Source organism: Hippocampus comes, unplaced genomic scaffold (assembly GCF_001891065.2).
Source record: "Hippocampus comes isolate QL1 unplaced genomic scaffold, H_comes_QL1_v1.1 scaffold255, whole genome shotgun sequence".
NCBI lineage: Eukaryota > Metazoa > Chordata > Actinopteri > Syngnathiformes > Syngnathidae > Hippocampus > Hippocampus comes.
Window position 1 is genome coordinate 1010542 of NW_017806034.1, and position 27916 is coordinate 1038457.

The following is a 27916-nucleotide window of genomic DNA, read 5'->3' on the forward strand; positions in this document are numbered from 1 at the left end:
ATCACTAACTGAAGGAGTGCTCAGAATTTCAAGTGAACTTCCTCTGATGGTGACTGTGCTTCTTCCTGATGGTATTTTCTTTTTGCACCTTTCATTTTCTGTGTTCTTACAGTACATTTATCAATGCGCTACATTTTCTTCACATTTCCTAATACTTTTGTCTAAACATATTTTCCTCCCTTTGCACTTACTGTGTCCCAACACTTTTGTCCAGAAAACACACAACGCTCAAATCAAGGTGTTTTTTTTTTGTTTGTTGGCATGTGCCACTTGTTTTGTTTCTTTTTCTCCCAAGAAATGTTCACTGACCTATTGTTGCTGTTCTTTGTCTCTCATTAAGCGTGAAAGCGCTGGTCGATGCAGCACGTGTGCTTCAACATTTGCTTTGAGCACAACACTTTGAAATGTCAACCTCCATTCTGCGCTCGCCGAAAAAAAATCTTTCCAGTTGTTGTCGGCATTTTGAAAAATAACAAAACCGTACACGTTGAAGGTTCCATCCACTGCATTTTTTTCACAAGTTCAGAGAGTTCTCAGGTGTCTTCAGAACACAAAAAATTGAAGCCAAGGGAATGAACATTTAATTAATTCTTTCACATACCACTAGATGGCGCTTATGATCCCTATGTTAGCAGAGGCAGAGCAATACCTGTACTGTGAAAAACAAGCCAGTGCAAAAGTGAATGAATGTATTTTTGTGGCCACAATGTCAGAGTGATCAAATACATGTTTATTAGAAGCTCACGCTAAAAGGAATGCTAAGAGGGATTCCGTTGTTTCATCATTGGCTGATGCAGCATTTCCTCACCCAGCCAAATTTAATTGCTGAGTCATGCAGCGGTTTGGCACTTGACATGGCCAAACACAAAAGAAAGAAATCTAAAAAACTTGTGTGGTTGTTTAATTTCACACTTGAAGGTTGGGCACATTCTTGAGATGCGCAAATATTTGTATCAAAGATTAAAAACTCAATTTTTCACGTCTCCTTTAATGCAGTGGTTTGAGATGTGACATTGGAGTAAAATCAAGATAAATGATCACTCAGCCAATGGCTAACGGAATTAATTTCCTCAACAAAAAAACATGGAGGATGTACGTGCCAGACGGTCTACATTGAAAAAAGAAAACTGTGGTGCATTTAAAAAATAAAAATTTCAATAGGAGTGATTAAAGTACAATAGGCTTTGTCATTGTGTGTTTTTCAGGTCCAACGGAGTGTTCTTCAGACACACTGAAACACAAACATGATCAGACACAAAGTTAACGTTTCCTTTTTTTTTTTTGAGAGAGAGATTTTTTTGGTTGTTTTTTTGTCCGAGAATAAGGTACACATTTCCAAGAATAGTCTTTTTTTTACCAAAAATTATTTTGTATAATTCTATTTTTTTTTTGTTTTGTTTTTTTACGTATGAAGTTTGAATCATTTCAACAATGGTCGTTTATTGCGTCTTTTTTATGTAAAATTGAATTAAACCTTTTTAGGAATAATGTAATTTCTTCTCAGAATGATATACTTCTCCAAAACAGGGTTCCCACTCTTACACTTCCTTTTTATTTATGGACCTTTTAAGGACTTTTGAGGGCTAATTTAGCCATATTTTTAAGGACTTTGTCTCCATTCATTGCTATATGTGATCGTGGTCGGTTTTTTTTCGGCCAAAAACGGCTGACTATAGATGGTCGTTTTTTTTCAGCCAAAAACGCCTTAGTATACATGGTCGTTTTTTTTCGGCCAAGAACTCCTTACTATACATGGCCATTTTTTTCGGCCCACAACAACTTACAATGCATGGTCGTTTTTTTCAGCCCAAAACGCCTTACTATACATGGTCGTTTTTTTCGGCCCAAAATGCCTTACTATACATGGTCGTTTTTTTCGGCTAAAAATGCCTTACTATACATGGTCGTTTTTTTCAGCCCAAAACGCCTTACTATACATGGTCGTTTTTTTTCGGCTAAAAATGCCTTACTATACATGGTCGTTTTTTTCAGCCCAAAACGCCTTACGATACATGGTCGTTTTTTTCGGCTAAAAAAAAAAATTTTTTCGGCTAAAATCGCCTTACTATACATGGTCGTTTTTTTCAGCCAAAATCGCCTTACTATACATGGTCGGTTTTTTTTGGCCCAAAACACCTTTTACGATACATGGTCGTTTTTTCGGCTAAAAACGCCTTACTATACATGGTCGTTTTTTCGGCTAAAATCGCCTTACTATACATGGTCGTTTTTTTCAGCCAAAAACGCCTTTGTATACATGGTCGGTTTTTTTCGGCCCAAAATGCCTTACTATACATGGTCGATTTTTTCGGCCCAAAATGCTTTACTATACATGGTCGTTTTTTTCGGCTAAAACGCCTTACTATACATGGTCGATTTTTTCGGCCCAAAATGCCTTACTATACATGGTCATTTTTTTCAGCCCAAAACGCCTTACTTTCCATGGTCGTTTTTTTCGGCCCAAAATGCTTTACTATACATGGTCGTTTTTTCGGCTAAAAACGCCTGACTATACATGGTCGTTTTTTCGGCTAAAAACGCCTGACTATACATGGTCGTTTTTTCGGCTAAAAACGCCTGACTATACATGGTCGTTTTTTCGGCTAAAAACGCCTGACTATACATGGTCGTTTTTTCGGCTAAAAACGCCTGACTATACATGGTCGTTTTTTCGGCTAAAAACGCCTGACTATACATGGTCGTTTTTTCGGCTAAAAACGCCTGACTATACATGGTCGTTTTTTCGGCTAAAAACGCCTGACTATACATGGTCGTTTTTTCGGCTAAAAACGCCTGACTATACATGGTCGTTTTTTCGGCTAAAAACGCCTGACTATACATGGTCGTTTTTTCGGCTAAAAACGCCTGACTATACATGGTCGTTTTTTCGGCTAAAAACGCCTGACTATACATGGTCGTTTTTTCGGCTAAAAACGCCTGACTATACATGGTCGTTTTTTCGGCTAAAAACGCCTGACTATACATGGTCGTTTTTTCGGCTAAAAACGCCTGACTATACATGGTCGTTTTTTCGGCTAAAAACGCCTGACTATACATGGTCGTTTTTTCGGCTAAAAACGCCTGACTATACATGGTCGTTTTTTCGGCTAAAAACGCCTGACTATACATGGTCGTTTTTTCGGCTAAAAACGCCTGACTATACATGGTCGTTTTTTCGGCTAAAAACGCCTGACTATACATGGTCGTTTTTTCGGCTAAAAACGCCTGACTATACATGGTCGTTTTTTCGGCTAAAAACGCCTGACTATACATGGTCGTTTTTTCGGCTAAAAACGCCTGACTATACATGGTCGTTTTTTCGGCTAAAAACGCCTGACTATACATGGTCGTTTTTTCGGCTAAAAACGCCTGACTATACATGGTCGTTTTTTCGGCTAAAAACGCCTGACTATACATGGTCGTTTTTTCGGCTAAAAACGCCTGACTATACATGGTCGTTTTTTCGGCTAAAAACGCCTGACTATACATGGTCGTTTTTTCGGCTAAAAACGCCTGACTATACATGGTCGTTTTTTCGGCTAAAAACGCCTGACTATACATGGTCGTTTTTTCGGCTAAAAACGCCTGACTATACATGGTCGTTTTTTCGGCTAAAAACGCCTGACTATACATGGTCGTTTTTTCGGCTAAAAACGCCTGACTATACATGGTCGTTTTTTCGGCTAAAAACGCCTGACTATACATGGTCGTTTTTTCGGCTAAAAACGCCTGACTATACATGGTCGTTTTTTCGGCTAAAAACGCCTGACTATACATGGTCGTTTTTTCGGCTAAAAACGCCTGACTATACATGGTCGTTTTTTCGGCTAAAAACGCCTGACTATACATGGTCGTTTTTTCGGCTAAAAACGCCTGACTATACATGGTCGTTTTTTCGGCTAAAAACGCCTGACTATACATGGTCGTTTTTTCGGCTAAAAACGCCTGACTATACATGGTCGTTTTTTCGGCTAAAAACGCCTGACTATACATGGTCGTTTTTTCGGCTAAAAACGCCTGACTATACATGGTCGTTTTTTCGGCTAAAAACGCCTGACTATACATGGTCGTTTTTTCGGCTAAAAACGCCTGACTATACATGGTCGTTTTTTCGGCTAAAAACGCCTGACTATACATGGTCGTTTTTTCGGCTAAAAACGCCTGACTATACATGGTCGTTTTTTCGGCTAAAAACGCCTGACTATACATGGTCGTTTTTTCGGCTAAAAACGCCTGACTATACATGGTCGTTTTTTCGGCTAAAAACGCCTGACTATACATGGTCGTTTTTTCGGCTAAAAACGCCTGACTATACATGGTCGTTTTTTCGGCTAAAAACGCCTGACTATACATGGTCGTTTTTTCGGCTAAAAACGCCTGACTATACATGGTCGTTTTTTCGGCTAAAAACGCCTGACTATACATGGTCGTTTTTTCGGCTAAAAACGCCTGACTATACATGGTCGTTTTTTCGGCTAAAAACGCCTGACTATACATGGTCGTTTTTTCGGCTAAAAACGCCTGACTATACATGGTCGTTTTTTCGGCTAAAAACGCCTGACTATACATGGTCGTTTTTTTCGGCTAAAAATGCCTTGCTATACATGGTGTTTTTTTTTTCGCCCAAAACACCTTTGTATACATGGTCATTTTTTTCGGCCCAAAACGCCTTACTATACATGGTCGTTTTTTCGGCTAAAAACGCCTTACTATACATGGTCGTTTTTTGGGGCTAAAAACGCCTTACTATACATGGTCGTTTTTTGGGGCTAAAAACGCCTTACTATACATGGTCGTTTTTTGGGGCTAAAAACGCCTTACTATACATGGTCGTTTTTTGGGGCTAAAAACGCCTTACTATACATGGTCGTTTTTTGGGGCTAAAAACGCCTTACTATACATGGTCGTTTTTTGGGGCTAAAAACGCCTTACTATACATGGTCGTTTTTTGGGGCTAAAAACGCCTTACTATACATGGTCGTTTTTTGGGGCTAAAAACGCCTTACTATACATGGTCGTTTTTTGGGGCTAAAAACGCCTTACTATACATGGTCGTTTTTTGGGGCTAAAAACGCCTTACTATACATGGTCGTTTTTTGGGGCTAAAAACGCCTTACTATACATGGTCGTTTTTTGGGGCTAAAAACGCCTTACTATACATGGTCGTTTTTTGGGGCTAAAAACGCCTTACTATACATGGTCGTTTTTTGGGGCTAAAAACGCCTTACTATACATGGTCGTTTTTTGGGGCTAAAAACGCCTTACTATACATGGTCGTTTTTTGGGGCTAAAAACGCCTTACTATACATGGTCGTTTTTTGGGGCTAAAAACGCCTTACTATACATGGTCGTTTTTTGGGGCTAAAAACGCCTTACTATACATGGTCGTTTTTTGGGGCTAAAAACGCCTTACTATACATGGTCGTTTTTTGGGGCTAAAAACGCCTTACTATACATGGTCGTTTTTTGGGGCTAAAAACGCCTTACTATACATGGTCGTTTTTTGGGGCTAAAAACGCCTTACTATACATGGTCGTTTTTTGGGGCTAAAAACGCCTTACTATACATGGTCGTTTTTTGGGGCTAAAAACGCCTTACTATACATGGTCGTTTTTTGGGGCTAAAAACGCCTTACTATACATGGTCGTTTTTTGGGGCTAAAAACGCCTTACTATACATGGTCGTTTTTTGGGGCTAAAAACGCCTTACTATACATGGTCGTTTTTTGGGGCTAAAAACGCCTTACTATACATGGTCGTTTTTTGGGGCTAAAAACGCCTTACTATACATGGTCGTTTTTTGGGGCTAAAAACGCCTTACTATACATGGTCGTTTTTTGGGGCTAAAAACGCCTTACTATACATGGTCGTTTTTTGGGGCTAAAAACGCCTTACTATACATGGTCGTTTTTTGGGGCTAAAAACGCCTTACTATACATGGTCGTTTTTTGGGGCTAAAAACGCCTTACTATACATGGTCGTTTTTTGGGGCTAAAAACGCCTTACTATACATGGTCGTTTTTTGGGGCTAAAAACGCCTTACTATACATGGTCGTTTTTTGGGGCTAAAAACGCCTTACTATACATGGTCGTTTTTTGGGGCTAAAAACGCCTTACTATACATGGTCGTTTTTTGGGGCTAAAAACGCCTTACTATACATGGTCGTTTTTTGGGGCTAAAAACGCCTTACTATACATGGTCGTTTTTTGGGGCTAAAAACGCCTTACTATACATGGTCGTTTTTTGGGGCTAAAAACGCCTTACTATACATGGTCGTTTTTTGGGGCTAAAAACGCCTTACTATACATGGTCGTTTTTTGGGGCTAAAAACGCCTTACTATACATGGTCGTTTTTTGGGGCTAAAAACGCCTTACTATACATGGTCGTTTTTTGGGGCTAAAAACGCCTTACTATACATGGTCGTTTTTTGGGGCTAAAAACGCCTTACTATACATGGTCGTTTTTTGGGGCTAAAAACGCCTTACTATACATGGTCGTTTTTTGGGGCTAAAAACGCCTTACTATACATGGTCGTTTTTTGGGGCTAAAAACGCCTTACTATACATGGTCGTTTTTTGGGGCTAAAAACGCCTTACTATACATGGTCGTTTTTTGGGGCTAAAAACGCCTTACTATACATGGTCGTTTTTTGGGGCTAAAAACGCCTTACTATACATGGTCGTTTTTTGGGGCTAAAAACGCCTTACTATACATGGTCGTTTTTTGGGGCTAAAAACGCCTTACTATACATGGTCGTTTTTTGGGGCTAAAAACGCCTTACTATACATGGTCGTTTTTTGGGGCTAAAAACGCCTTACTATACATGGTCGTTTTTTGGGGCTAAAAACGCCTTACTATACATGGTCGTTTTTTGGGGCTAAAAACGCCTTACTATACATGGTCGTTTTTTGGGGCTAAAAACGCCTTACTATACATGGTCGTTTTTTGGGGCTAAAAACGCCTTACTATACATGGTCGTTTTTTGGGGCTAAAAACGCCTTACTATACATGGTCGTTTTTTGGGGCTAAAAACGCCTTACTATACATGGTCGTTTTTTGGGGCTAAAAACGCCTTACTATACATGGTCGTTTTTTGGGGCTAAAAACGCCTTACTATACATGGTCGTTTTTTGGGGCTAAAAACGCCTTACTATACATGGTCGTTTTTTTCGGCTAAAACACCTTACTAAACATAGCCGTTATTTTCGGCTGAAAACGCCTTACTATACACATGGTCGTTTTTTTTTCAGCCAAAAACGCCTTACTATACATGATCATTTTTTTGGGCCAAAACACCTTACTCTCCATGGTCGTTTTTTGGGGGGGATAAAAACGTCTTACTCTACATGGTCGTTTTTTTTCGGCTAAAAACGCCTTATTATACTTGGTCAATTTTTTTGTTGTTCTGAAAAATGCTTTCCTATACTTAAAAAAAATACATCACAAAAAAAAAAAAAAAAAGCCTGGCTATCCGTGCTCACATTTCAAAAAACGGTCATATATAGGTTTATGTAAAGTGTTTGTGACCTGCCTGGTAGTCGAATGGTTAGTGCGTCGGCGTCGCGCTCTGGAGGTGCAGGGTTCGAAACCTCCTGTGTTCTCAAAAATGTGTGTGGCCAAGCATTTTCTGATCCTCTTTTCCGCACAGCTATTCGGGCGCACACTCACACGTACGGACAATGTAAAGTGTTTGTCCATCACCTGACTTGTAGTCGAATGGTTAGTGCGTCGACGTTGCACTGCGGAGGTCCAGGGTTCAATTCCCTCTCCAGCCTTCCTGTGTGTTCTCATAAACATTCATGGCTATCAATTTTCTGATCCTCTTCCCCGCGCAACTATTCGCACTCACACTCACACCAAGGTACAATATTGCGCATGCATTACCTACCTGGGAGTCCAATGGTTAGTGTGTCGGTGTTGCACTGTGGAGGTGCAGGGTTCGATTCCCTCTCCAGCCATTTGGTGTGAGGTTGCATGTTCTCCCTGTGCCTTTGCTGGTTTCCAAAAAGGTGTGGACATCCATTTTCTAATCCTCTTCACGCTCAGACTGACACCTCGGGACAATGTAGAGCAGGGTTCCCACTCTTACACTTCCTTTTTATTTATGGACCTTTTGAGGGCTAACGTAGCCATTTTTGAAAGACTTTTTCTCCATTCAGCAGAGCATTCACGGTGGATTTAATGAACAGAAAGCCACATATCACTGAGCTGGTATTCAAATCATTGCTGCCAAAGGAAGGGCACATCTTTATTTTTAGGGGCAATCATCTAACCCTTTTTTTGACATACTGTTTGTCAAATTGGCCCGAAATGACCCGAAGTGATCACGTGATCATCATCGGAACTGATCTGAGACGGCGGAAAAAGCAGAGCGGGAACCAGGAAGGCATGTAGCCCGACAGCGTGGTTTGAGGGGAAGGGCACCAGGTGCATTTTCCGACAAAACTATTAATTGGAAAGGTGGGGAAAATGACATCCACAAATGAAATTAACACCACAGGTGAATTATTAAGAAATTTTATTGATTTTAGAAGCTTTCCCTGAAAACTCAGGACAATTAAAAACAATTTTACTTCACGGATTTTTATGAACTTTAAGGTCCCGTGGGAACCCTTCTAGACTGCTCATGACCTGCCTGCTAGTCGAATGGTTCGTGCGTCGGCGTTGTGCTGCAGAAGTGCAGGGTTCGAATCCAGCTCCGGCCTTTGTGTGCGTTCTCAAAAATGTGTGTGGTCGTGCATTTTCTGATCCTCTCCTCCGCACCACTTTTCGTGCTCACACTCACATCTACGAACAATGTAAAGTGTTCGTTCATCACCTGACTGGTAGTCGAATGGTTAGTGCGTCGACGTTGCACCGTCGAGGTGCAGGGTTCGATTCCAGCTCCAACCTTCCTGTGGTTTTCCATAAACATTCATGGCTATCAATTTTCTGATCCTAGCACAACTATCCGCGCTCACGCTCACACCGAGGGCAAATATAGAGCATTCATTGCCTGTCTGGTAGTTGAATGATTAGTGCGTCGGCGTTGCGCTGCAGAGGTACCTGGTTCGAATCCGGCTCCGGCCTTCCTGTGCGTTCTCAAAAATATGCATGGCCACCCTTTTTCTGATCCTCTTCGCCACACAATTACTTCCGCTCACACTTACACCAAGGAACAATTCACAAAACGCCTTATTACACATGGTCATTTTTTTCGTCTAAAAACGCCTCACTATACATGGTCATTTTTTTCGGCTAAAATCGCCTTACTATACATGGTCGTTTTTTTCAGCCAAAATCGCCTTACTATACATGGTCGGTTTTTTTTGGCCCAAAACACCTTTTACGATACATGGTCGTTTTTTCGGCTAAAAACGCCTTACTATACATGGTCGCTTTTTTCAGCTAAAAACGCTTTACTATACATGGTCGTTTTTACGGGCAAAAACGCCTCACTATATATGGTCTGTTTTTATCAGCCAAAAACGCCTTAGTATACATGGTCGTTTTTTTTCGGCTAAAATCGCCTGACTATACATGGTCGTTTTTTTCGGGCCAAAAAAACCTTACTATACATGGTCGTTTTTTTCGGGCCAAAAAAACCTTACTATACATGGTCGTTTTTTTCGGGCCAAAAAAACCTTACTATACATGGTCGTTTTTTTCGGGCCAAAAAAACCTTACTATACATGGTCGTTTTTTTCGGGCCAAAAAAACCTTACTATACATGGTCGTTTTTTTCGGGCCAAAAAAACCTTACTATACATGGTCGTTTTTTTCGGGCCAAAAAAACCTTACTATACATGGTCGTTTTTTTCGGGCCAAAAAAACCTTACTATACATGGTCGTTTTTTTCGGGCCAAAAAAACCTTACTATACATGGTCGTTTTTTTCGGGCCAAAAAAACCTTACTATACATGGTCGTTTTTTTCGGGCCAAAAAAACCTTACTATACATGGTCGTTTTTTTCGGCCAAAAACGCCTTACTATACATGGTCGGTTTTTTTGCCCAAAAACACTTTACTGTACATGGTCGTATTTTTTTTTTGGGGGGGGGGGAATAAAACCGCCTTACTATACATGGTCGCTTTTTTTCGGCTACACACGACTTACTGTACAAGGTCATTTTTTTTCGGCTAAAAACGCCTTACTCTATATACATGGTCATTTTTTTCAGCTAAAAACGTCCTACTCTACATTTTATACACATACATATTGGCCGGTTTTTTGGGGTGTAAAACATGCCTTCCTATACATAGTTGTCTTTTTTGGTTCAAAACACCTGAACATATGTAGTAATTTTTTTTCTTGTGAAAAACGCCTTCCTATACATGGTCGCTTTTTGGCTGTAAAAACGCCTTACTTTCCATTGTCATTTTGTTGTTGTTTTTGTGAAAAATGCCTTCCTATACTTAAAAAATACTTCACAATTAAGAACATTATTTTACAACTTTTTTTTAATGGATTTTTATTAACTTTAAGGACCCGTGGGAACCCTGCAAGAATAAGTTCTTTCAAAGGACAAAATGTCTCACAATCTGAATGAGTGTTTTTGTTTTGCTTCCGCCCAAACATGTTTTGGAGCAAGATTTGGGGGGGATGTTCCAAAGGTCCGTAAATGATGCCATATGATCATCACTGCAACTCCAGAGCATGTGCAGTGGGACAGCTGTGAGGTCGTGCCCATGTCATTCCAAACCACTAGGGGGTGGCGGTTCGAGTTCTGCTATGATCTACAGTGCTACATCTTACCGTGAGTTAAATGTCTTCGTCATCCATTGTTTTGCCCTTCACCTTCTTCTTCTTCTCTGCAACAGAAACAGCTGCAAATGATTCCATTTCTTTTAAGACTCAGAATAGACATCAAAGACATTCACTGTCGGACAATCGCAAACATTGGATTGTTCAAGGAAAATAAAAAAGTACACAATAGACCTGGATTTAATACTTCAAACTGTAATTCAAGTCAAAAATGCACTTTAGAAGTCGGCAACTCGGCAAATCAGGGTTGGAAAGCGAGACCAAGACGTTATGCACTGCACTCATTGTATTTCAAAGTCTGTGGACTCTTAGGCAGTTCCTGTATTTGATTCGTGGATGGTTGCTCTCAAAATATTTGTTGAGTATTGACTAGAATATTTACCGTGGTTTTTTTTTTTTAATATTGCACAAAAGAAATACACAAATAAAAAGAAAAACACAGTAAAACGAAACTAAAACAAAGCATTCAAAAACATTAACTAATAAAAAAAAAACCCTGTAGGAAAATTAATTAAAATTTAAAATTTAAAAAAACAAAACCTCGGTTTTCGAACGTCTCTGTTCTCGACCAAAAATTTTGAGTTTTTTTATGCCTCGGATTTGAATGCGCCACTTGACTCCTCTCGCCTTCCTTACACGAGGTAGACGAGGAAGTGACGCTTCCTCTTGTAGCGTTCCATTGAGAGCAGACGTGTTCAATAAAGATTATTTTTTTAAAAGAGCGTTGTTTCGGTTTTCGAACAAATTGGTTTTCGAACAGCCTTCTGGACCGGATTATGGTCGAAAACCGAGGTATGACTGTATAAACTAACAGTCATGAAAATTCTCAAACAATTATAACTAAATTAGAAATGAATCTTACTCTTCTTGTTGGCGGATGAGTCGCTGCAAACAGGAGTTTCGCGACTTTGGGCATCTTCCTCCTCCTCATCTTCCTCCTCCTTCTCCCTCTTCTTGTTCTTCTTCCTTCTCTTCACCTCCAATAAATCTTTGGCATTCCAATCGTTTCCCATATCCTGAACTGCTTCCTCATTGGCTGCTCTCTTCTTCTTCTTCTTCTGACTCACAGCCTCCAAAAAGTTGCAAGCATCGTCAACCTTCTCCTCACTGGCTGCCGTCTTCTTCTTCTTTTTGTCTTTCTTGGTGATGCTGGTCGAAGACTGGTTTTCCTTTGAGGAGGTCTCTTCCTGCGTCTTCATCATCCTCTCGTGCGGCGCGCCCTCCTCCAAGGTGACGTCACCCATGTCTCGTTTGAAGGGTTCAGGCGACAGAGTTTGGTGTTCCTCGCTTGCATCTGGTTGCTTTTGCATCCTGGCGTGTTTCTTGACTCTGAGCCTCCTCCGTCGACGTCGCTTCTGGGCGGAGGAGAGCTGAGAAGTGGCGCTATCTTTGGGACAGAACAACTACGTAAGTCATGGAGCTGTCATCTTACGACTCATTTTTTCAAAGTTGAACTTTTTTTTTTTTTTTTCCTCATCCCACAATTTTTTTCCCTCCAAGAATGGATGAGAATTCCCAAACAAAAAGAATAAAGCCATCTTTCGTCAAGTGTTAGTCAGATTTTCTAAGAATGTAATTTTGTTCCCAAGTCATCTTTTTCAAGAATGAAGTCATATTTCCGAACAATATATATATATTTCAGAATTTCAGGTTTCAACAATTCATATTTAATTTTTTTTAAAAAACGTAGTAAAATGTGACTCCATGAATACATTCTTACAAGAATAAAGTCATATTTTTCAAATATATATATTTTTTTCCCCTCTACAAAACAACTTCACTGTTTTCATATCATATTTTTCTTTTCAACGTGGCCCTAAATTAGAAACGAGCAGCTTTTTGTTTTTGTACCTTGTTCCTTCAGCTTTTCTTGCAGGTCTGCGCCGACTCCTGTTACTCCTTCATCACACGGCACCTCCTCGGTCCCTAGACCTTCTCCTTCCTCCTCCTCTTCCTTCTTCCTCCTCCTCTTCTTTCGCTTCTTCTTCTCCTCCGGTGCAGCCACGTCATCCTCCACTTCCTGATGATCCTTTTCCTCCTTCTTCCTCTTCTTGCCTATCTTCATGTTTTGCAGCGGATTTGCCTGCTCTGTCTCCTGATCGTCCTCAACGGCTGTCTTCTTCTTTTTCTTCTTTTTGGGAGTTGCCACTTCTTCGTCAAGAGGAACGTCAGTTTTGCCAGAGTCAATGTTAAGGGTGATGGCGACATCCAGGTGGTCTCGTTGTTCCGCCGCCATTTTGTCTAGAAAAAAAAATGCTTAGTTTGAAATGGCGGAAGATTATACAAATATGTTATCACGTGCCTCCAAGCAGATTGGTTTTAACCTTCATCGGGAGACTCCAGCGCCCCCATCTGGTTGTCCTCCTGCTCCGACTGGGCTGTGACACTGACCTCCATCTTTTCAACACAAGCGCTCAAGTCAACACTGTGCCCTCAATATTGTTCTGTTTACATCCTAATAAGTGTTTGTTACCTCGGCGACCTCTTTGTCCGGCTCAGTCATGACGTCGGCGTCTAAACACGAATGAATGGTTGGATTTTGAAGTTAGATTTACCGATCAAGTTGGGCTTTTTACAAGAATATGGTATTTTTTTTTTCAACGACAGTCAACATTTTCCCAGAAGAAACTCAAATATTCTCAATAAAATCAAAAAGGTGTGACATTATAATAACATTGTTTCTTTTTTTCCAGGAATGATGAATTTGTTCAAGAAAAAAAAAGTAATTATCTTGCCAGAATAAACCAGTATTTTTCAAAATTATGTTTTTTTTTTTTTGTTTTTTGTTTTTTAGAAAACCATAACACTACAACACAAACTTGAAAATTTTACAAGTGGAAGTGAAGGAAGTAGTAGAATTGCCTTAAGAGGATAAACTTGTAGTTTTTGGAAATAAAATATTTATTTATTTTTAAATTGAGGGTTTTTTTCAAGAAAAAGATTAACTCTAATGTGAAGAGTCTTTTTTCCCAAGAATAAAGTGATATTTCTTTCAAAAATAAAGTCAGAAATTTACGAAGGGAAGTGAACAAATAATTTTATATATTCAGAATATTTTTCTTGACGAAGGGAAAAATCGTACGAGAATAAAGCCTTATTTTCTGAGAGAAACTTCACAATATCGCGAAAATAGCGTCGTAATTTTACAAGAGGATGTGAAAAACGTATAGGTCGAATTATATATATTTTTAAAATAATCTTTTTTGGGAGAGAATTAAATCTTTTTTTTTCCAGTCTAAAAAAATGCTTCAAATTACGGAGTCATTTGAAAGAGTCCCTTTTAAAATTAGAACTCTTCACTGGCGCTTGCGAATTTTGGCGCCAAAGTGCCAAAGAGGATGTTGTGCGTGCGTAGGGCATCTTTTCCGGGCCTGTGATTGGCCGATAATACCTGCAAGAGGCGGGACATCACTGGCGGAAAACATCTCTTGGTGCTCTTTCAAGCCATTTTCATTTTCTTGCCACTCTGTATTGCCTCCGTCGCCTGAGCAATCGTTGGTTGCTTCTGTTGGGAGGGGCGTGGCCTCTGTTTGACTGACACTCAACTCCAACGGGGGATCCATGACGACTTCAGGCTGCTGGAAGGAGATGACAACAAAGAGCATTTAACCCTCACTGCTCCTTAACAGGTTTCTGCTTTAATTTGACTTGTGCGTACGGCACTAAAGTTCTGAAAAAGCAGCAGCAAGTTAGCCAAGTGAGCAAGGTGACACCCGAATGGATGGTGGCGCTTGCTCCAACTGATGGCAATAATCTGTACAGACACAAAGGAGATCATCTGCAGGGGAAACAGGCGAGACAGACGTGTGTGTGAAAGTGTACTGTTGTGGTTGACTGAGACACGCATGCATGCACGCACACGCACACACACACTCACGCAACCACACCCACGCCATTATTACGGCCAGTGGAGCGCAACTATGCATGTGCAATCAATCGGAACTTCAAACTTTGGGGCTCTGCCGCTTCCGCCTGATGAAGCCAAAGTTATTTGAGCATATGTGCACAGTTAGCATTCACTTCGGGGCTGGAGATGGCTGAGGAACTCATCATATTCTGATATCACCATAGGAGCAGGATCACAATACGGTTGGTATTGCCATACAGTTGCAATTTCTAATGGATGGTTGACAATTTAAATAAAGTTTTTCACTGCATGGATAGTTGGCATATTTCTGGGGACTTTATTTACCTCTTGTTGTGTTTGTTCTTCCTTTTCAGGTGGAGGTGAGCGGCAGCCATTGTGCTCGCGTCCGTTGGAGCGTTCCACGTCTTCTGTCTTGGAAGCTAAATCAAAAGTCAACTTTTACAAACAAAACACAAACACTTCTATTGGGAAAAAAAAAACATACCAAGCAGAGCCTCAACATCCATGTTTTTGTCTTTCGAGGGCCTCTCGTCAGCGCCGCCTTCAGGTTCAACTTTGCAGGGCGCATCGGATTCATCAGCAGGCTGCTCGCCATGCTGCTTATGCGAGCACAGCCTGCACACCAACACAACATACAAAAACGCTCAATCTATTGCCCCGTAGCATGTTGCCACTAGCATACTTCTTAGTGATGTGTTACGTATAAGTCTATAATTTGTGCTGCGTTTTATGGCAGGAGTCATTTTGTGGGCAAGATTAAATTTCAAGTTCTGCTTACTTCATCCAGCCTTTGTAGATGTCTTGTAGGTTCAGACTTGTGTTGGGAATGTCCACCTGCACAAAAACAAATTGGCATGGGTTTACAGCAGTGCAGTAAGTTCTACATTTAAACAGAAAAAAGCTCATGTTGGGGCAGTCCGGCAAACGTTTCGCTAACATTTACGATTGTGACCGAATCCTGACGAACTTTGACGAAGACGCAACATTCGCTGCCTGAGCAAATACTCGTAATTGTTCGCTGCTTGGTGGAATAGGGGCTTCATGGTAAAGGAACACAATCGGTCGTTAGGTTGGTGGCAGACCGTCACTGTGGCTTCGGTGTCAGGAGTGTCCTCTCTCTATAGATGGCGGCGGGGTCAGGTGTCCTGGTTGGGAATCAGTGCATGGACAAACTGTTGCTGGTTCGCAAGGAAAATCCTGTTTTGTCTGGAGAAGAGGGGCGAAATGGCTCATGCAGTGCACACTAACGTCGGACGTTTCCGTTAGAAAATGTGGGTGAAAAGGAGGATCAGCGGAGTGGAATTCACCCAGCGTCATTTCCATCATTTCAGATATCTTCCCATAGCAGAGGCCATTGGGGGACAGCAGGCGGTCTGCTTTTTCCAGTTCAGACAGTTCGAAGAGTCTCAAAAGCAATTCCATGAGCACATCGTACTTGCATAATAGCTGGTAAAGCCTGCCGCAGCGCCATCGCTCTGGCTGTTGTTCATGGAAGTACTTCATAACATCCTGCGTTACTCGCTGGAACTAGGCCTCGATGTGCTGAAACCACGACCGTGGATTGGGATGCCAAAATCAGTGGAAACTCGGCCATTGTGGCGTAGATGCTGGCATGGAGAGCTGACATGTTGCTCACATCGCGGTTACCAATTGTGGAGATGCGGTAAATAAGGATACCAAGGCGAGTCGTCATATTTTTACTCTCCACAACAAGTGCTTTCGAAGCCAGCAACAAGATACCCTCCTTTAATGCTTTCAAGTCTATCATAACATGGAACCCAGCAAAATTGGAACTCCCTTCCTTCCCTTGAAACTACAGGTTCCTGGTTAATGTCTCCGATGTGGTTCAAAATGTCACCGATTTTTAAAATGTCTTACCATGTTTAAGAAAACAAAAAGTTTCACGTCATAAAAAGATATGTTGTTCACATGGATAAAAGTGAATAATACTGTATAGTCAAGGGGACTTAATTAAAAATGGGCACACTTATGTAATCATTTAAAACAGTAGGGCTGTCACGAATGAATATTATTTTAACTAATCATTTTATTGATTATTCCAATGATTGATGAAATAATAGGAAAAAATTTAATTTTGCATTAAGGTGTATTCCAAACGTATTTTTTCCTGATTACTGTTTATAAACCAATCGTTGTTTATGTGATATTGTTAAGTGATGAAAAAAATATATAACGCAGCAATATCACACAAGAGTGAATGATGTTGTCCTCACCGACCATTTTGAAACAGATTCAGTCATTGTTTTCCAAAGTAAAAGCAGATGTTTGCAAACCTCTTGTTTTGATGAAACAAAAAAACAGTCCGCTTTTATTTAGGACTACAGACATCAGTAAAGAATTCCTGAGAGGCTGAAATCTGAGCATTTTGAGAAATGTTAAGTTAAACAATGGCTTCAAATCATTCAATTATTTGAAGAATTTTCGCTTAATTTGATATTCGGTTTGTTGTCGATTAATAGATCAATTTGAACACCTCTATGAAATAGATAAAACATTTTTGTGACGTTAGAAAATCCCTTCATCGATCCATACATATGTCTTACAAATAGTCTTGCTGTACACATAGGGAAAAAAAAGATAAACATGATGCCGTATCAAAAATGGGTGCACTTCCATAATGATATAAAAAGTCGATATTTGACAGATAAACATCGACTTTGTGTTGGTCAAACTTGGCAATGTTAGCGATAGCTAGCTGGAAATGGTCGGTGGATGGAGTGAGGGGTTAATTGACACACACCTACAACTGTACGTCTTTTTCCATTCCTTCCAGAAAGCCTGATAAAAACCCTCTTTTGAACTCGAATTTCACATTTATTTCACCTTTATTTGTCCCTTTCCTTCGTCGCTGGTCTGCGATTCAGCAAAATGACAGCAGCTGGTACGCACGCAAAACGGATATTAAAAAATGTCAAATATTTTTCTCCTTTTTTTAGTTACCTGGCTCACATGTTCCTCCAGCACTTGAGCGGCGACCAGCAAACCTTTCATCTTTAAATGCTGTACAATGAGAAAGAGCAGCGACGAGTCTTCCTCGCATGACATGACGAACAGTACATCAATTTGAATTGTTTCCAGAGGAGGCCCTGCTGCTTCACTTTAGATTAAAACACACTTCGCTTCATATCGAAATGCATCATGGGAGTTGTAGTCTTCCTAAGCCAAATAACTCAAACGCGGAAGTAACATTGGGTCAATCAAAGGAGGTTGTTAACTCTTCTTCTTCTTCTTCTCCTTTCGGCACGTCCCTTTTCAGGGGTCGCCATAGCGAGTCATTAATTCCCACCCGTCCCTGCAAACCGCCCTATCAACTCGCATGCCCGTCCTGGCAAAAGTTTTACGCCGGATGCCCTTCCTGACGCAACCCTCCCCATTTCCCCGGGCTTGGGACCGGCACCGGGGAACAGTGCCCTCCCCCAGGGGAGGGCACTGTTCCCCAGCGGCTGGGTTAAAGGAGGTTGTTAACGATATCTATTAATCACGACACACAATAACAATGTGGTATTAGTCATTTTTGAAAAGGCAACCATGACAAGGTAATTTAAATATTAACGTTAATTATTGTTGTGTAGAAATGGTGTTGTATAAACGGAACATTACGGGAAATCTTTGGAAGCCAACTTGCTATTCTGACGTCATAATACAAGAATCATTTATTTACTAAATAAAATTTCATTCATCCATCCATCCATTTTCTGATCCGATTTATCCTCGCAAGGGTCGCGGGGGGTGCTGGAACCTATTCCAGCTGTCTTCGGCCAGTAGGCGGAGGACACCCTGAATAGGTTGCCAGCCAATCACAGGGCACATAGAGACGAAAAACGATCCGTGCTCATACTCACACCAAGGGAAAATTTGGAGTGCTCAATCAGCTTGCCATACATGTCTTTGGAATGTGGGAGGAAACCGGAGGACTTGGAGAAAACCCATGCAGGCACGGGGAGACAATGCAAACTCCATACAAGAAGGCCGGATCTGGAATCGAACCCGGTACCTCTGCACTGTGAAGTCAATGTAGTAACCAAAAAAAAAAAATTTAGTAAATAAGTTATTTGTTAATTAATTGTAATTCAACTCTAATACAATAAAACGATCATTAATGACAATATAACAAAAGTGACCACATGATGTTTAAAAATGAGCGTTAAATTGCCCAGAGATATTAAGATGTCGATCAGGTTGTTGTTTTGCATTTAATGTTCAGGTAAATCATCCAAAGAAATCCTGATCTCTTCTTGGAGGCATTTTTACGTGACATTTGAGAATTCCTTACTGTGAAGACACCTGGAGATCTGGCAATGCTCCCCCTTCAATAAATCACCCAGCACATTCTTTCTCTAACATGTTTTGTATCAGTGGAATATGCACACGCTGCAGATTTGAACACTCAGCACACTCAATAGCAAGCTTAAAAAAAACAAAAACGTATTAACCACAGTGCAAAAGATACTTAAAACATCCAGTTTAAAATGAACATTTGTAATATTTTACCCACATTATCAGCTAAATGCAGCAAATTAAAACATTGCAGGACTCCATTGTCCAGCTATGCTCTATGTTATTCTTCCAATACATGTTATCTAATCACCCAATTAATTGCGTGTTTATGGTACAAGTAATATATATGCACTCTCTTCAACATTGGAATTAATTTTGTGCATTTGACAGGTATTTGCTCAAGCCTGTTACTCTTCAAAGTGCTCTGGAAATACGTTTGCTTTGGTTAAGGCTGAATGTGCTTCGTTATTACATGCATCATGCATTATTCATCACCTTGCCAGATGGCCTGTTTCTTGTTACCATACGTATTCAGCATTTGTTCATATTAAAACCAAGAAGCACATAATGTTCAAACATTCAATACAGGTATTTCTCTGTTAGTTTCCACGAAAGAGTCAAGGAAAGTGGCGTGAAAAGATCTTTTTGAGCTTCATTTTAAGATCAAGTTTCCGACTCTGAAAAAATAGATACCGGCAGCTGCGGCGGATATAGCCCGGTTTTACTTTTCAAAATAATCGTTACACGTTTGCTGTGATTTGTCAGTATTACTGTAAATGTAACATCAAATAAAGCTTGAGGTTATTCTTTGTGTGGCCGTAAACAAAATCAAAAAAACCGCTTTGCGTGGCCGTCTAATTTGTGCTAGTTGCTGTCTAGCCGTTAAGCATCGGGAGCTACTAACATTTTTTTAGCGGGTCGTAATCAACCAAAAAGTCCACCTATGGATATTTTAATGATTATTTCTGTCGGTATCAGTAACAATACACTTGGAATTTGCGCTGAGACGTTGCTATTTTGCCGCTTTGGAATCCTCTGCAAAACTTTTATTTCGGCGGATCGATGTGGAATTTCTGTTAAACGATTTCTTGTGACTTGACGATTGTGGATTTTTTTTTCTTCTCTTTTTCTTCCAGTGGGAGTGTGAAGTTTTTTGGGAAGGAGGAAAAGTTCGCTTGGAAACTTGAGGACATGCGGCGGCGTCCTCGGCGAACTTCGAACAGCAAGAACGAGAATGAAGTGACTCACTTTGGGTCCACATAGAGGTATATTATTGATTGACTAATTGATTGCTTGCTTGATTGACAGATGGCTGGAATTAATCTCATTCTGTATAACGTCAGATGTATTGTCATCTCTTTAATTCATTAAAAAACACAATTTTGTGATAAATGCATGACATTTAAGTGACTAGTGGTTAGCACGTTTGGCTTGCAGTTCTGAAGTTCTGTGTTCGAATCTCGGCTGTGCGCGTGGTTTTTGCATGTTCTTACTTGTGTGCGCTTTTCCTCTCAAATTCCCCAACATGCTTGTTCGCTTCATGGAAGACTGTCGACCAGTCCTTTGTGTCTACATGTGCTCAATGTTATGTTATACCCAGTTTTTTTCCCTTGTATGTGCCTTCACATTTAGTGGCGACCAGTCCATTGATTGTCCTTTATGTGCTTTGACACCGGCTGGGGACCAGTCCACTCAGTGGCAACTGAGACTGACTGCTGACCAGTCAATTATTTGTCTGTATGAGTCCTGAGTATGACTGGTCACCAGCCCATTGTTTGTCTACATAGGCACAGTCTAAAAGGCTTAATGTTAAATAGAATAACGTCGCTTTACCTGAAAAAAAATTGATCAGTTGTCAGCAAAATTCATGTTCACATCTGTAGTCATGCGCTCTTCAGCTTATGAAGATAATTAAATGATCACCATAATATTTTGGATGTTATGGCTGTCAAAAGTTTTCCTCTACATATAAAAAGCTCAGTCTCACATGATGTCAGAAAGCTGCGACCAATCTTGACTAAAATTTATGTGGACATCTCTACTATGCTTCATGTCCAAATAATCCTAACAATTGCGGAAAATGTTCTAATAATTTTCGAGTTTGGAGTGGTTACAAGTACAGATGTCCACATTAACTTTGGAGACTGATTGCAGGGTTTTTTTCTTACTTTTAGCAACGTTAAGATATTTGTAATGTTTTCCAAAAACCTGGAAAAACAAAGATATGTCTTTTTTTAAATCTTGTTTTCTGGGAAAAAAAAACACAAATATATTTATTTTAAAAAATATTTTATGTCCTAAATAATACTACTATTTTTCTCACACAAGTGTAAAAACAAGCTAACTAGTGATGACATCACTTCTTGGGTACATTCTTTTTCTTAAGAGCCACTGCTGAGGTTGTTCCCTCTTTTGGAAGCCGTCAAAAACAAAAGAATGCTGGGTGAAAGTGTTTTTGGAGGTGTGCCCTCTGGTCGTACATTCACCTAAAATCCGATGTTTGTGTTTTCGGTCACCGCAGTAAAGATGCGAGCCGCCGCCGCCACATCGCTGCTCGTGGTGCTCTCTGTTGTCCACCTGCACCTCGGCTGCTGTGGTTATCGGGACGAGCGTCGCATTGACGGGAAAGACGATGTAGAGAACGACACCGCGGCGGCGAAGGGTGCCAGGAAGCAGCCGCACATCATCTTCATCCTCATCGACGATCAGGTGGGTGTGAAATGCCAGCGGCCGGATGTTGTGAAGGCACCTGCTGCCATCTAGCGGTGGGGGTCTGAAGTGCGCTGGAATAAAATCAGCTGGAAAATGGAAAAACTTGCAAGTCAAACACTTGGGTTTCAAGGCGCCACTGTACGTAGGGCGGGGTGACAACAAGTATAGTCTGTGTTGGATGTTGATGCCGATCACGACGACCTGTGGACTTTTCTCCCTGTCAGGGCTTCAACGACATCGGCTACCACAACCCCAGCATCAAGACACCCACGTTGGACAAGTTGGCGGCGGAGGGCGTTAAACTGGAGAACTACTACGTCCAGCCCATCTGCACGCCTTCACGCAGCCAGCTACTCACCGGCAGGTACGAGTGCACTACTTGTAGAAGTACTGGTACACTGCTCGTACTTGAGTGTCCCACGAGTGTTGTTTGGGACGGGCAGGTACCAGATCCACACGGGTCTCCAGCACTCTATCATTAGGCCAAGCCAGCCCAGTTGCCTACCCCCCCACTTGGACACGCTCCCGCAAAGGCTGCGACAGGCCGGCTACGCCACGCACATGGTGGGGAAGTGGCATCTCGGATTCTACACGTGAGCGCTCAGCAGTGAAGTCCTTACCTGCGCAACAATCCGATCGCTAAGTCTGACTCGGCTTCAACGTCTTGCTTCCAGGAAGGCGTGCCTGCCCACCAGAAAAGGATTCGACTCCTTCTTTGGATCCCTCACAGGAAGCGTGGACTACTACAGGTGCTTGCTACTGGGATCTTCACATTTTCAAGTTTTGGGATGTCGCAACACGAGTCATTCACCATGTGACGTTGCGACTCAATTGTGCGCATGTGTGTGGCACGTGTGCAGTTACGGGTCGTGCGACGGCCCAGGCTTGTGCGGTTACGACCTCCACGACAACGAGAGCGTGGCCTGGGGTCACGAGGGCAAATACTCCACCACACTCTTCACGCAGCGAGCTCGCAAGATCCTCCAGAGTCATGATCCCACACGCCAACCAATCTTCCTGCTCCTTTCCCTGCAGGTAGGTCAGTCACCAAAAAAAACCCAAAACGTTCACAATTTATTCTGTTAACCCTTTCTTGCACCTTGTAATCTGATAACATGATTAATTGATTAATTGTCCAATGTAGTAACCTCTGTCTCTGAAAGTATATTGACTTTAAAATTCATCATACCGTATTTTCCGCTCGAAAAGGCGCACCTAAAAGCCTTCCATTTTCTTAAAAGCTCACAGCGCGCCTTGAAATCCGATGCGCCTTGTGTATGGTCATTACGGTAATATTTCTACCCCAAAATGGCTCCTTGCTCGAGACATGCTGACAACGTAGAGTTCAAACTTAAGGCGATCGGTTACGCAGTTGAACACGGAAATAGAGCAGCGGCAAGAGAATTCAACGTTAACGAGTCAATGTTATAACTTGCCGTTGGTTAAGTGAACTGTGTCGCCGCTTTATTAAATAAGTTTTACTGACATCTGATCGTTCTGTTGGCCTTTCCTTGAGCGTAGCTCCATCTAGTGGATGCATTGTAGATTGCGTCTTATAAAGCAGTGCGCCCAATGTATGGAAAAAAAATTACAAAAGAGGCCATTCATTGAAGGTGCGCCTCATAATCCAGTGCGCCTTTTAGTGTGGAAAATACGGTAATTATATTAGTAATTATATTTGAAAAAAAATCCTAAAATAAATATGACCTATTGTCATGAGTTTGCTATTCTTTAGTTTGTTCCCTAATTTTTTTTTTTCTCACTGCGCAGGCTGTGCACACGCCGCTGCAGCCGCCCAAGTCGTACATCTACCCGTACCGCGGCATGGCCGATGTGGCGCGACGCAAGTTCGCCGCCATGGTGTCAACGGTGGACGAGGCGGTGCGCAACGTCACCTACGCGCTGCGCAAGTCAGGCTTGTACCGCGACAGCGTCATCGTCTACTCCACCGACAACGGTGCGCAGCCCTTCACGGGCGGGAGCAACTGGCCGCTTCGGGGGCGAAAGGTAACGGGAAAACACCCAGCGGCCCACCGTACATTGGCAAAGAAAATAGCACTACGAAACAATCACCTTCATTCCATCACGATAGGTGAAAAGTCGTATCAGTGATCATATGATGCGCTGTTGTGATTTTTAGGGTACGTACTGGGAGGGAGGTATCCGCGGCGTGGCGTTTGTGCACAGCCCGTTGCTTCGGCGGCGGAGGCGTGTGTCAAACGCTCTCGTTCACATCACCGACTGGTTCCCGACCTTGCTAGGGCTCGCTGGAGGAAACGTCAGCCAGGTCAGTCACGAATACAAGACCACTTTTAACGCACTAAAAGCTAGAAAAAAAATAAAGCAAGACTAACAAAAGCTATTGAAAAAAAATCCTACTCATCTTTGTCCTTGGAAAAAAAAATATATATATGTATATATACTTAAAAAAAAATCGCTCCCCCCCAAAAAAAATCTTTCAGAAAAAATTGTCAACAGTATTTTTTTAAATAAGATTTTTTAGTCTTTTTACAAGTTACTATTTTGCGTTTTTATGCTTAATAATGTCAAGTTTTTTTTAAAAATGGCACTTAAAAAAAGAGACTGACTTTTTAAAATATACTCATGTATATAAAAGTACAACTTTCCTCAGAAGAAAAAAAATGACTCCAAGATATTTTGTATGTAAAAATATAATACAGGGGGGAAGGAACTGCGGTTTCTCAAGAGCCACTTCCTGCCTGTTTTAGATCTCGCTCGACGTTCAACACACCTGATTCAATTGATCATGATCCAAGGGCTACCCAATCAAAATTTTGAATCCAATTTTAATCGTGATCAGTTATATGACGGCCACGATGAAACGAAACTGATGGTGGGGCGATATTTACATTTCAAACGAGGGCTCTCAGGACTTTCTCAAGCAGCCGTGAGCCAACCCCGCATGGTTCAAGGTTTTATTAAGGTGCGTAAATAACTAACGAGTGGACCCGGCTAATTGTAGGGTTACAATATGGATGAAAATTATTCTGCCAATCATTTTGCAGCTCTCTCTTTTTCCAGAAAGAAAGAAACAAAAAAAAAAAAAAAGTAAAATATGACAATGTTCTGCACAGTTTTATGAAGCAGTAAAAGCTTTTGCTTGTTCTTTAAAGTGCTTTTGGTGACTAGCAATAAAATTTGAATTTGTGTGTGAGCGAGCCGTGTCGGCGCATTGGCAAGTTTTCCACCGTGGCCGTAAGAGTAAAAAGTTTGACAGTAATGGAAATGAATGCGCTCCTCAGATGTCAGCGGTGCACAAAACATGGAGCTCACGGATGCTTTTGGGTTGACATGAAACATAAATTTTGGAGTTTTATTGGCGCATCTCACATAGCGAAGTTGGAAGCTGGCTCGCCCACACACGTCTTACAGTAGTTTTTGCTTTTGGCTGCCTTGGGGAAAAAATAAATAAAAAGACTTCCACAAGTCAAGCAGCCAAGACGAACGACTTGGGAGCTGAAAGTCGACTTGATATATTTTGACATTACAGGTTTGCACAAAGTACACGATCGGCATTTATACTCAAGCATAAGCTACAATATTTAGCACACTCCATTCAGCTTTTACATTAGCATGAATCCTATATTTTCATATTTGTGTTCATTGATCTAATTTAAAAAAATCGGTTTATTATGAATACTATAAAGAATATTCATACAAACAATACTCGAGTTACCCTCAAAAATGACTTTATGAATTTAATTATAGCCTTTTTTTTTCCTACCCCATCTATGAAAGACGTAGCCTTTGTGTCTTGAAAATAAAAGTTGGCCCGTGAGCACCAAGGTTGTTTGCGCATGCTTTCCTTTCGCCGCAGAGCCAAGGTCTGGACGGCTTTGACGTCTGGGGCGCCATCAGTGAAGGCAAAGTGTCTCCTCGCCAGGAGATCCTGCACAACATTGACCCTCTGCACAAGGCCCCCACGCCCGCCCGCGGTGGGGATGTGCCACGCGGAGCCAAAGGTAAATCTGTGACGTGCGAGAATCAGGCCGGTGGGTTAAAAAGAGACATTTAGTTGGTGTCAAAAAATCCAGGAGTACAAGCAGTATAGGTCACAAATGGGGAGTTTTCGCCCAAGATGCTGGTTGTAAACCAGTGTTGACCAACATAAAAATTCCCGTTTGATGACGAGAGTTTTGGTTGAACATGAGGCTCTCTCTCTCTCTCTCCAAAGGATTCAAGAAGCCCAAGAAGAAGAAGCAAAAGAAAAAGAAGAAACTCCTGAAGCAAAGGCCCAAGCAAAAGTCTGCATTCAAGTCATCAAAGTCCAGAGCCACAAAGTTGTACTCCAAGCTCAAAGGCCGCCCGGACCGGTCCATTGCTCGCTCGTCCAAGTCCAGAAGGACGACATATCCAGAGCACAACCTGTCATGGCCCGAGCGCAAGCTCCAGTCACGCGTCAAGGCCAAACGCTCTCCTCAGCCTGCAGATGGCAGCAACGAGCTCTTGGAGTTGCCCATGTGGGACACCTCGGTCCAGGCGGCCATCAGGGTCGGAGACTGGAAACTGCTTACCGGAGACCCCGGACATGGAGAGTGGGTCCCGCCGCAGGTACACGCACAATTTTTAATTAGGATTTTAACTTTTCGATTTTTTTTTTTTTTTAACGGGAAATTTAGCTTTTTTTGTGGGATATTCTTTGAAGGGGGGTGGGGGGTATGTATTTTTTACAAAAAACGTTTTTGAAAAAGTTCTGGGTGTAGTCTGCCTTGCGCCCTAAATCTGCTGGAGTAATGTTTAAAAATGTCTTTGCAAATTGTTTTTTTGGGGGGGGGGTGAATTGCTCTATTTAAAGGGAAAAGTATTTTGAGAAAAAAAATTGTTCGTGTTAATCATTCCAATTATTTCTGTGTGGAACAAGATATTCTGAAAAAGTTAGAAATAGTTATATTTCTTTCAATGAATTAGATTTATTCTGCTGATTTCTTGGGGTGAGCAGGTCCTGCCGACACTGGCGGGCCGCTGGTGGAACTTGGAGCGAGCGCTGCCATCACTCCGGAGCCAAAACGGCAGTGAGGGGGTCAAAAACATTTGGCTCTTCAACATTAGCGCCGACCCATATGAGCGCTGCGACCTTTCCCGCCAGCGCCCGGAGGTGGTGCGCCACCTACTGGCACGCCTCGCCCACTACAACCGCACCGCCGTGCCTGTCCACTTCCCGCCCGATGACCCGCGCGCCCACCCTGACCGACACGGTGGCGCCTGGGTGCCGTGGATTGATCAAATCCAGGAACGAGACCTAGATCAAGACCAGGACCGAGCTAAGACGTATCAACAGAAGGTCCAGCAGAAGAACAAAAAATGCAGACTGTGCAAGCTCAAGGCGTTCTTCCACAAACTCAACACCAGGATCATGTCCAGTCGCATTTGATCCATATTACAACAGCAATTACAATAAGACAACATGTAGGGAAAATACAGTGACTAAATTCGGACCAATCCCCCCCCCCCCTGAAAAATAGTAACAGTATTGTCAATGTACTTTTTCTTGAAAACATTTTTACTAAATTGTTTCTCAAACATAAAGCATAAAAAAATTCCATTAAGTTCAAATATAAAAGAATTTGTCTCTGAAAATATACATTTTTAATCAAGAAGTACTGTTTTTTTCTTCTCCCTCATAAATCACTTGTACAATTTTTTTGCTCATAATACTATTGGTTCTCAACGACTTTTTCCACATGTATTTTGCTACTTTGTTCATCAAACGCAGGCTGAGTGTTGAGTAGTTAACATTTAAATCAGGCTGCACACTTTTTGGATGAATCCTAAATGTTCCTATTTTAAGTCGAACAGATGACTGGTCTTTTTTAGATTTGTGACACACCTTCTGAAATGTGGATTGTTTACCACACTATATTCTTTCTATTGTGTTGTGAGCGACAAACATTTGTTTCATTGTCATTCGCAAACATTGTGCTTTTTAAAGAAATATCTTCATCCACAAGTATTTATTGTCCTGACAAGTACTGTTTTCAGTACTTTTTACAATACTGTTGCCATCGGGTGATGTCGGTGTAAAATGTCTATTAAACATGCCTGCCCCCACCCAACCAACATGTCTTCATGTGTAACACATTTGAATTGTTTGAGCGTAACTCGCACATATAGTATGTGTGTGTGTAAGGGGGGGGCATCAATTGGCCACTAGGGGGTGCCAGATAAATATTTTAGTTTTGCTATAAATCAACTTGTGTAGAGACAGATGACGTCATTCACTGTCATGATGATGGTGAGCAGCGGCCTGTCTCAGCTCATCAATACTCAGTTTA

The 27916-nt window shown here is 41.5% G+C and overlaps 2 protein-coding genes across 5 annotated transcripts; one reads left to right on the forward strand and one right to left on the reverse strand.

The window, feature by feature from the left end:
- Nucleotides 1–710: 710 nt before the first annotated feature.
- LOC109529514 (vicilin-like seed storage protein At2g18540) lies at nucleotides 711–21417 on the reverse strand. 4 transcript variants are annotated; one of them, XM_019892923.1, is made up of 11 exons: nucleotides 17574–17775; nucleotides 15391–15446; nucleotides 15097–15227; nucleotides 14937–15031; nucleotides 14136–14322; nucleotides 13218–13258; nucleotides 13069–13141; nucleotides 12596–12985; nucleotides 11610–12131; nucleotides 10736–10791; nucleotides 711–1231 (listed from the first exon to the last, which is right to left on the reverse strand). In XM_019892923.1, exons 1-10 carry the CDS (start codon nucleotides 17676–17678, stop codon nucleotides 10742–10744), a joined length of 1650 nt encoding a protein of 549 aa, XP_019748482.1. In that variant the 5' UTR covers nucleotides 17679–17775; the 3' UTR covers nucleotides 711–1231; nucleotides 10736–10741. The 4 variants fall into 4 exon arrangements, with proteins under 4 accessions (XP_019748482.1, XP_019748479.1, XP_019748483.1 ...); XM_019892920.1 differs by having other exon boundaries at nucleotides 11607–12131; XM_019892924.1 differs by lacking the exons at nucleotides 711–1231; nucleotides 17574–17775 and adding an exon at nucleotides 21398–21417 and having other exon boundaries at nucleotides 10464–10791; nucleotides 11607–12131.
- LOC109529504 (arylsulfatase I-like) lies at nucleotides 19165–27697 on the forward strand. Its single transcript, XM_019892904.1, has 11 exons — nucleotides 19165–20176; nucleotides 21433–21620; nucleotides 21848–21987; nucleotides 22067–22216; nucleotides 22298–22372; nucleotides 22484–22658; nucleotides 23394–23630; nucleotides 23764–23910; nucleotides 25462–25606; nucleotides 25819–26195; nucleotides 26584–27697. The coding sequence occupies exons 2-11, from the start codon at nucleotides 21438–21440 to the stop codon at nucleotides 27013–27015; spliced, it is 2061 nt and encodes a 686-aa protein (XP_019748463.1). The 5' UTR covers nucleotides 19165–20176; nucleotides 21433–21437; the 3' UTR covers nucleotides 27016–27697.
- Nucleotides 27698–27916: the final 219 nt, after the last annotated feature.

Coding starts and splice junctions, on each gene's coding strand:
- LOC109529514 (XM_019892920.1), bottom strand. CDS start 17,678: ATGTCATGCGAGGAAGACTCGTCGCTGCTCTTTCTCATTGTACAGCAT. Junction 13,142..13,217: donor CGGACAAAGAGGTCGCCGAG/GTAACAAACACT, acceptor TGTGTTGAAAAG/ATGGAGGTCAGTGTCACAGC. Junction 12,986..13,068: donor GCTGGAGTCTCCCGATGAAG/GTTAAAACCAAT, acceptor TTTTTTTTCTAG/ACAAAATGGCGGCGGAACAA.
- LOC109529504 (XM_019892904.1), top strand. CDS start 21,438: ATGCGAGCCGCCGCCGCCACATCGCTGCTCGTGGTGCTCTCTGTTGTC. Junction 22,373..22,483: donor GGAAGCGTGGACTACTACAG/GTGCTTGCTACT, acceptor GCACGTGTGCAG/TTACGGGTCGTGCGACGGCC. Junction 25,607..25,818: donor TGTGCCACGCGGAGCCAAAG/GTAAATCTGTGA, acceptor CTCTCTCCAAAG/GATTCAAGAAGCCCAAGAAG.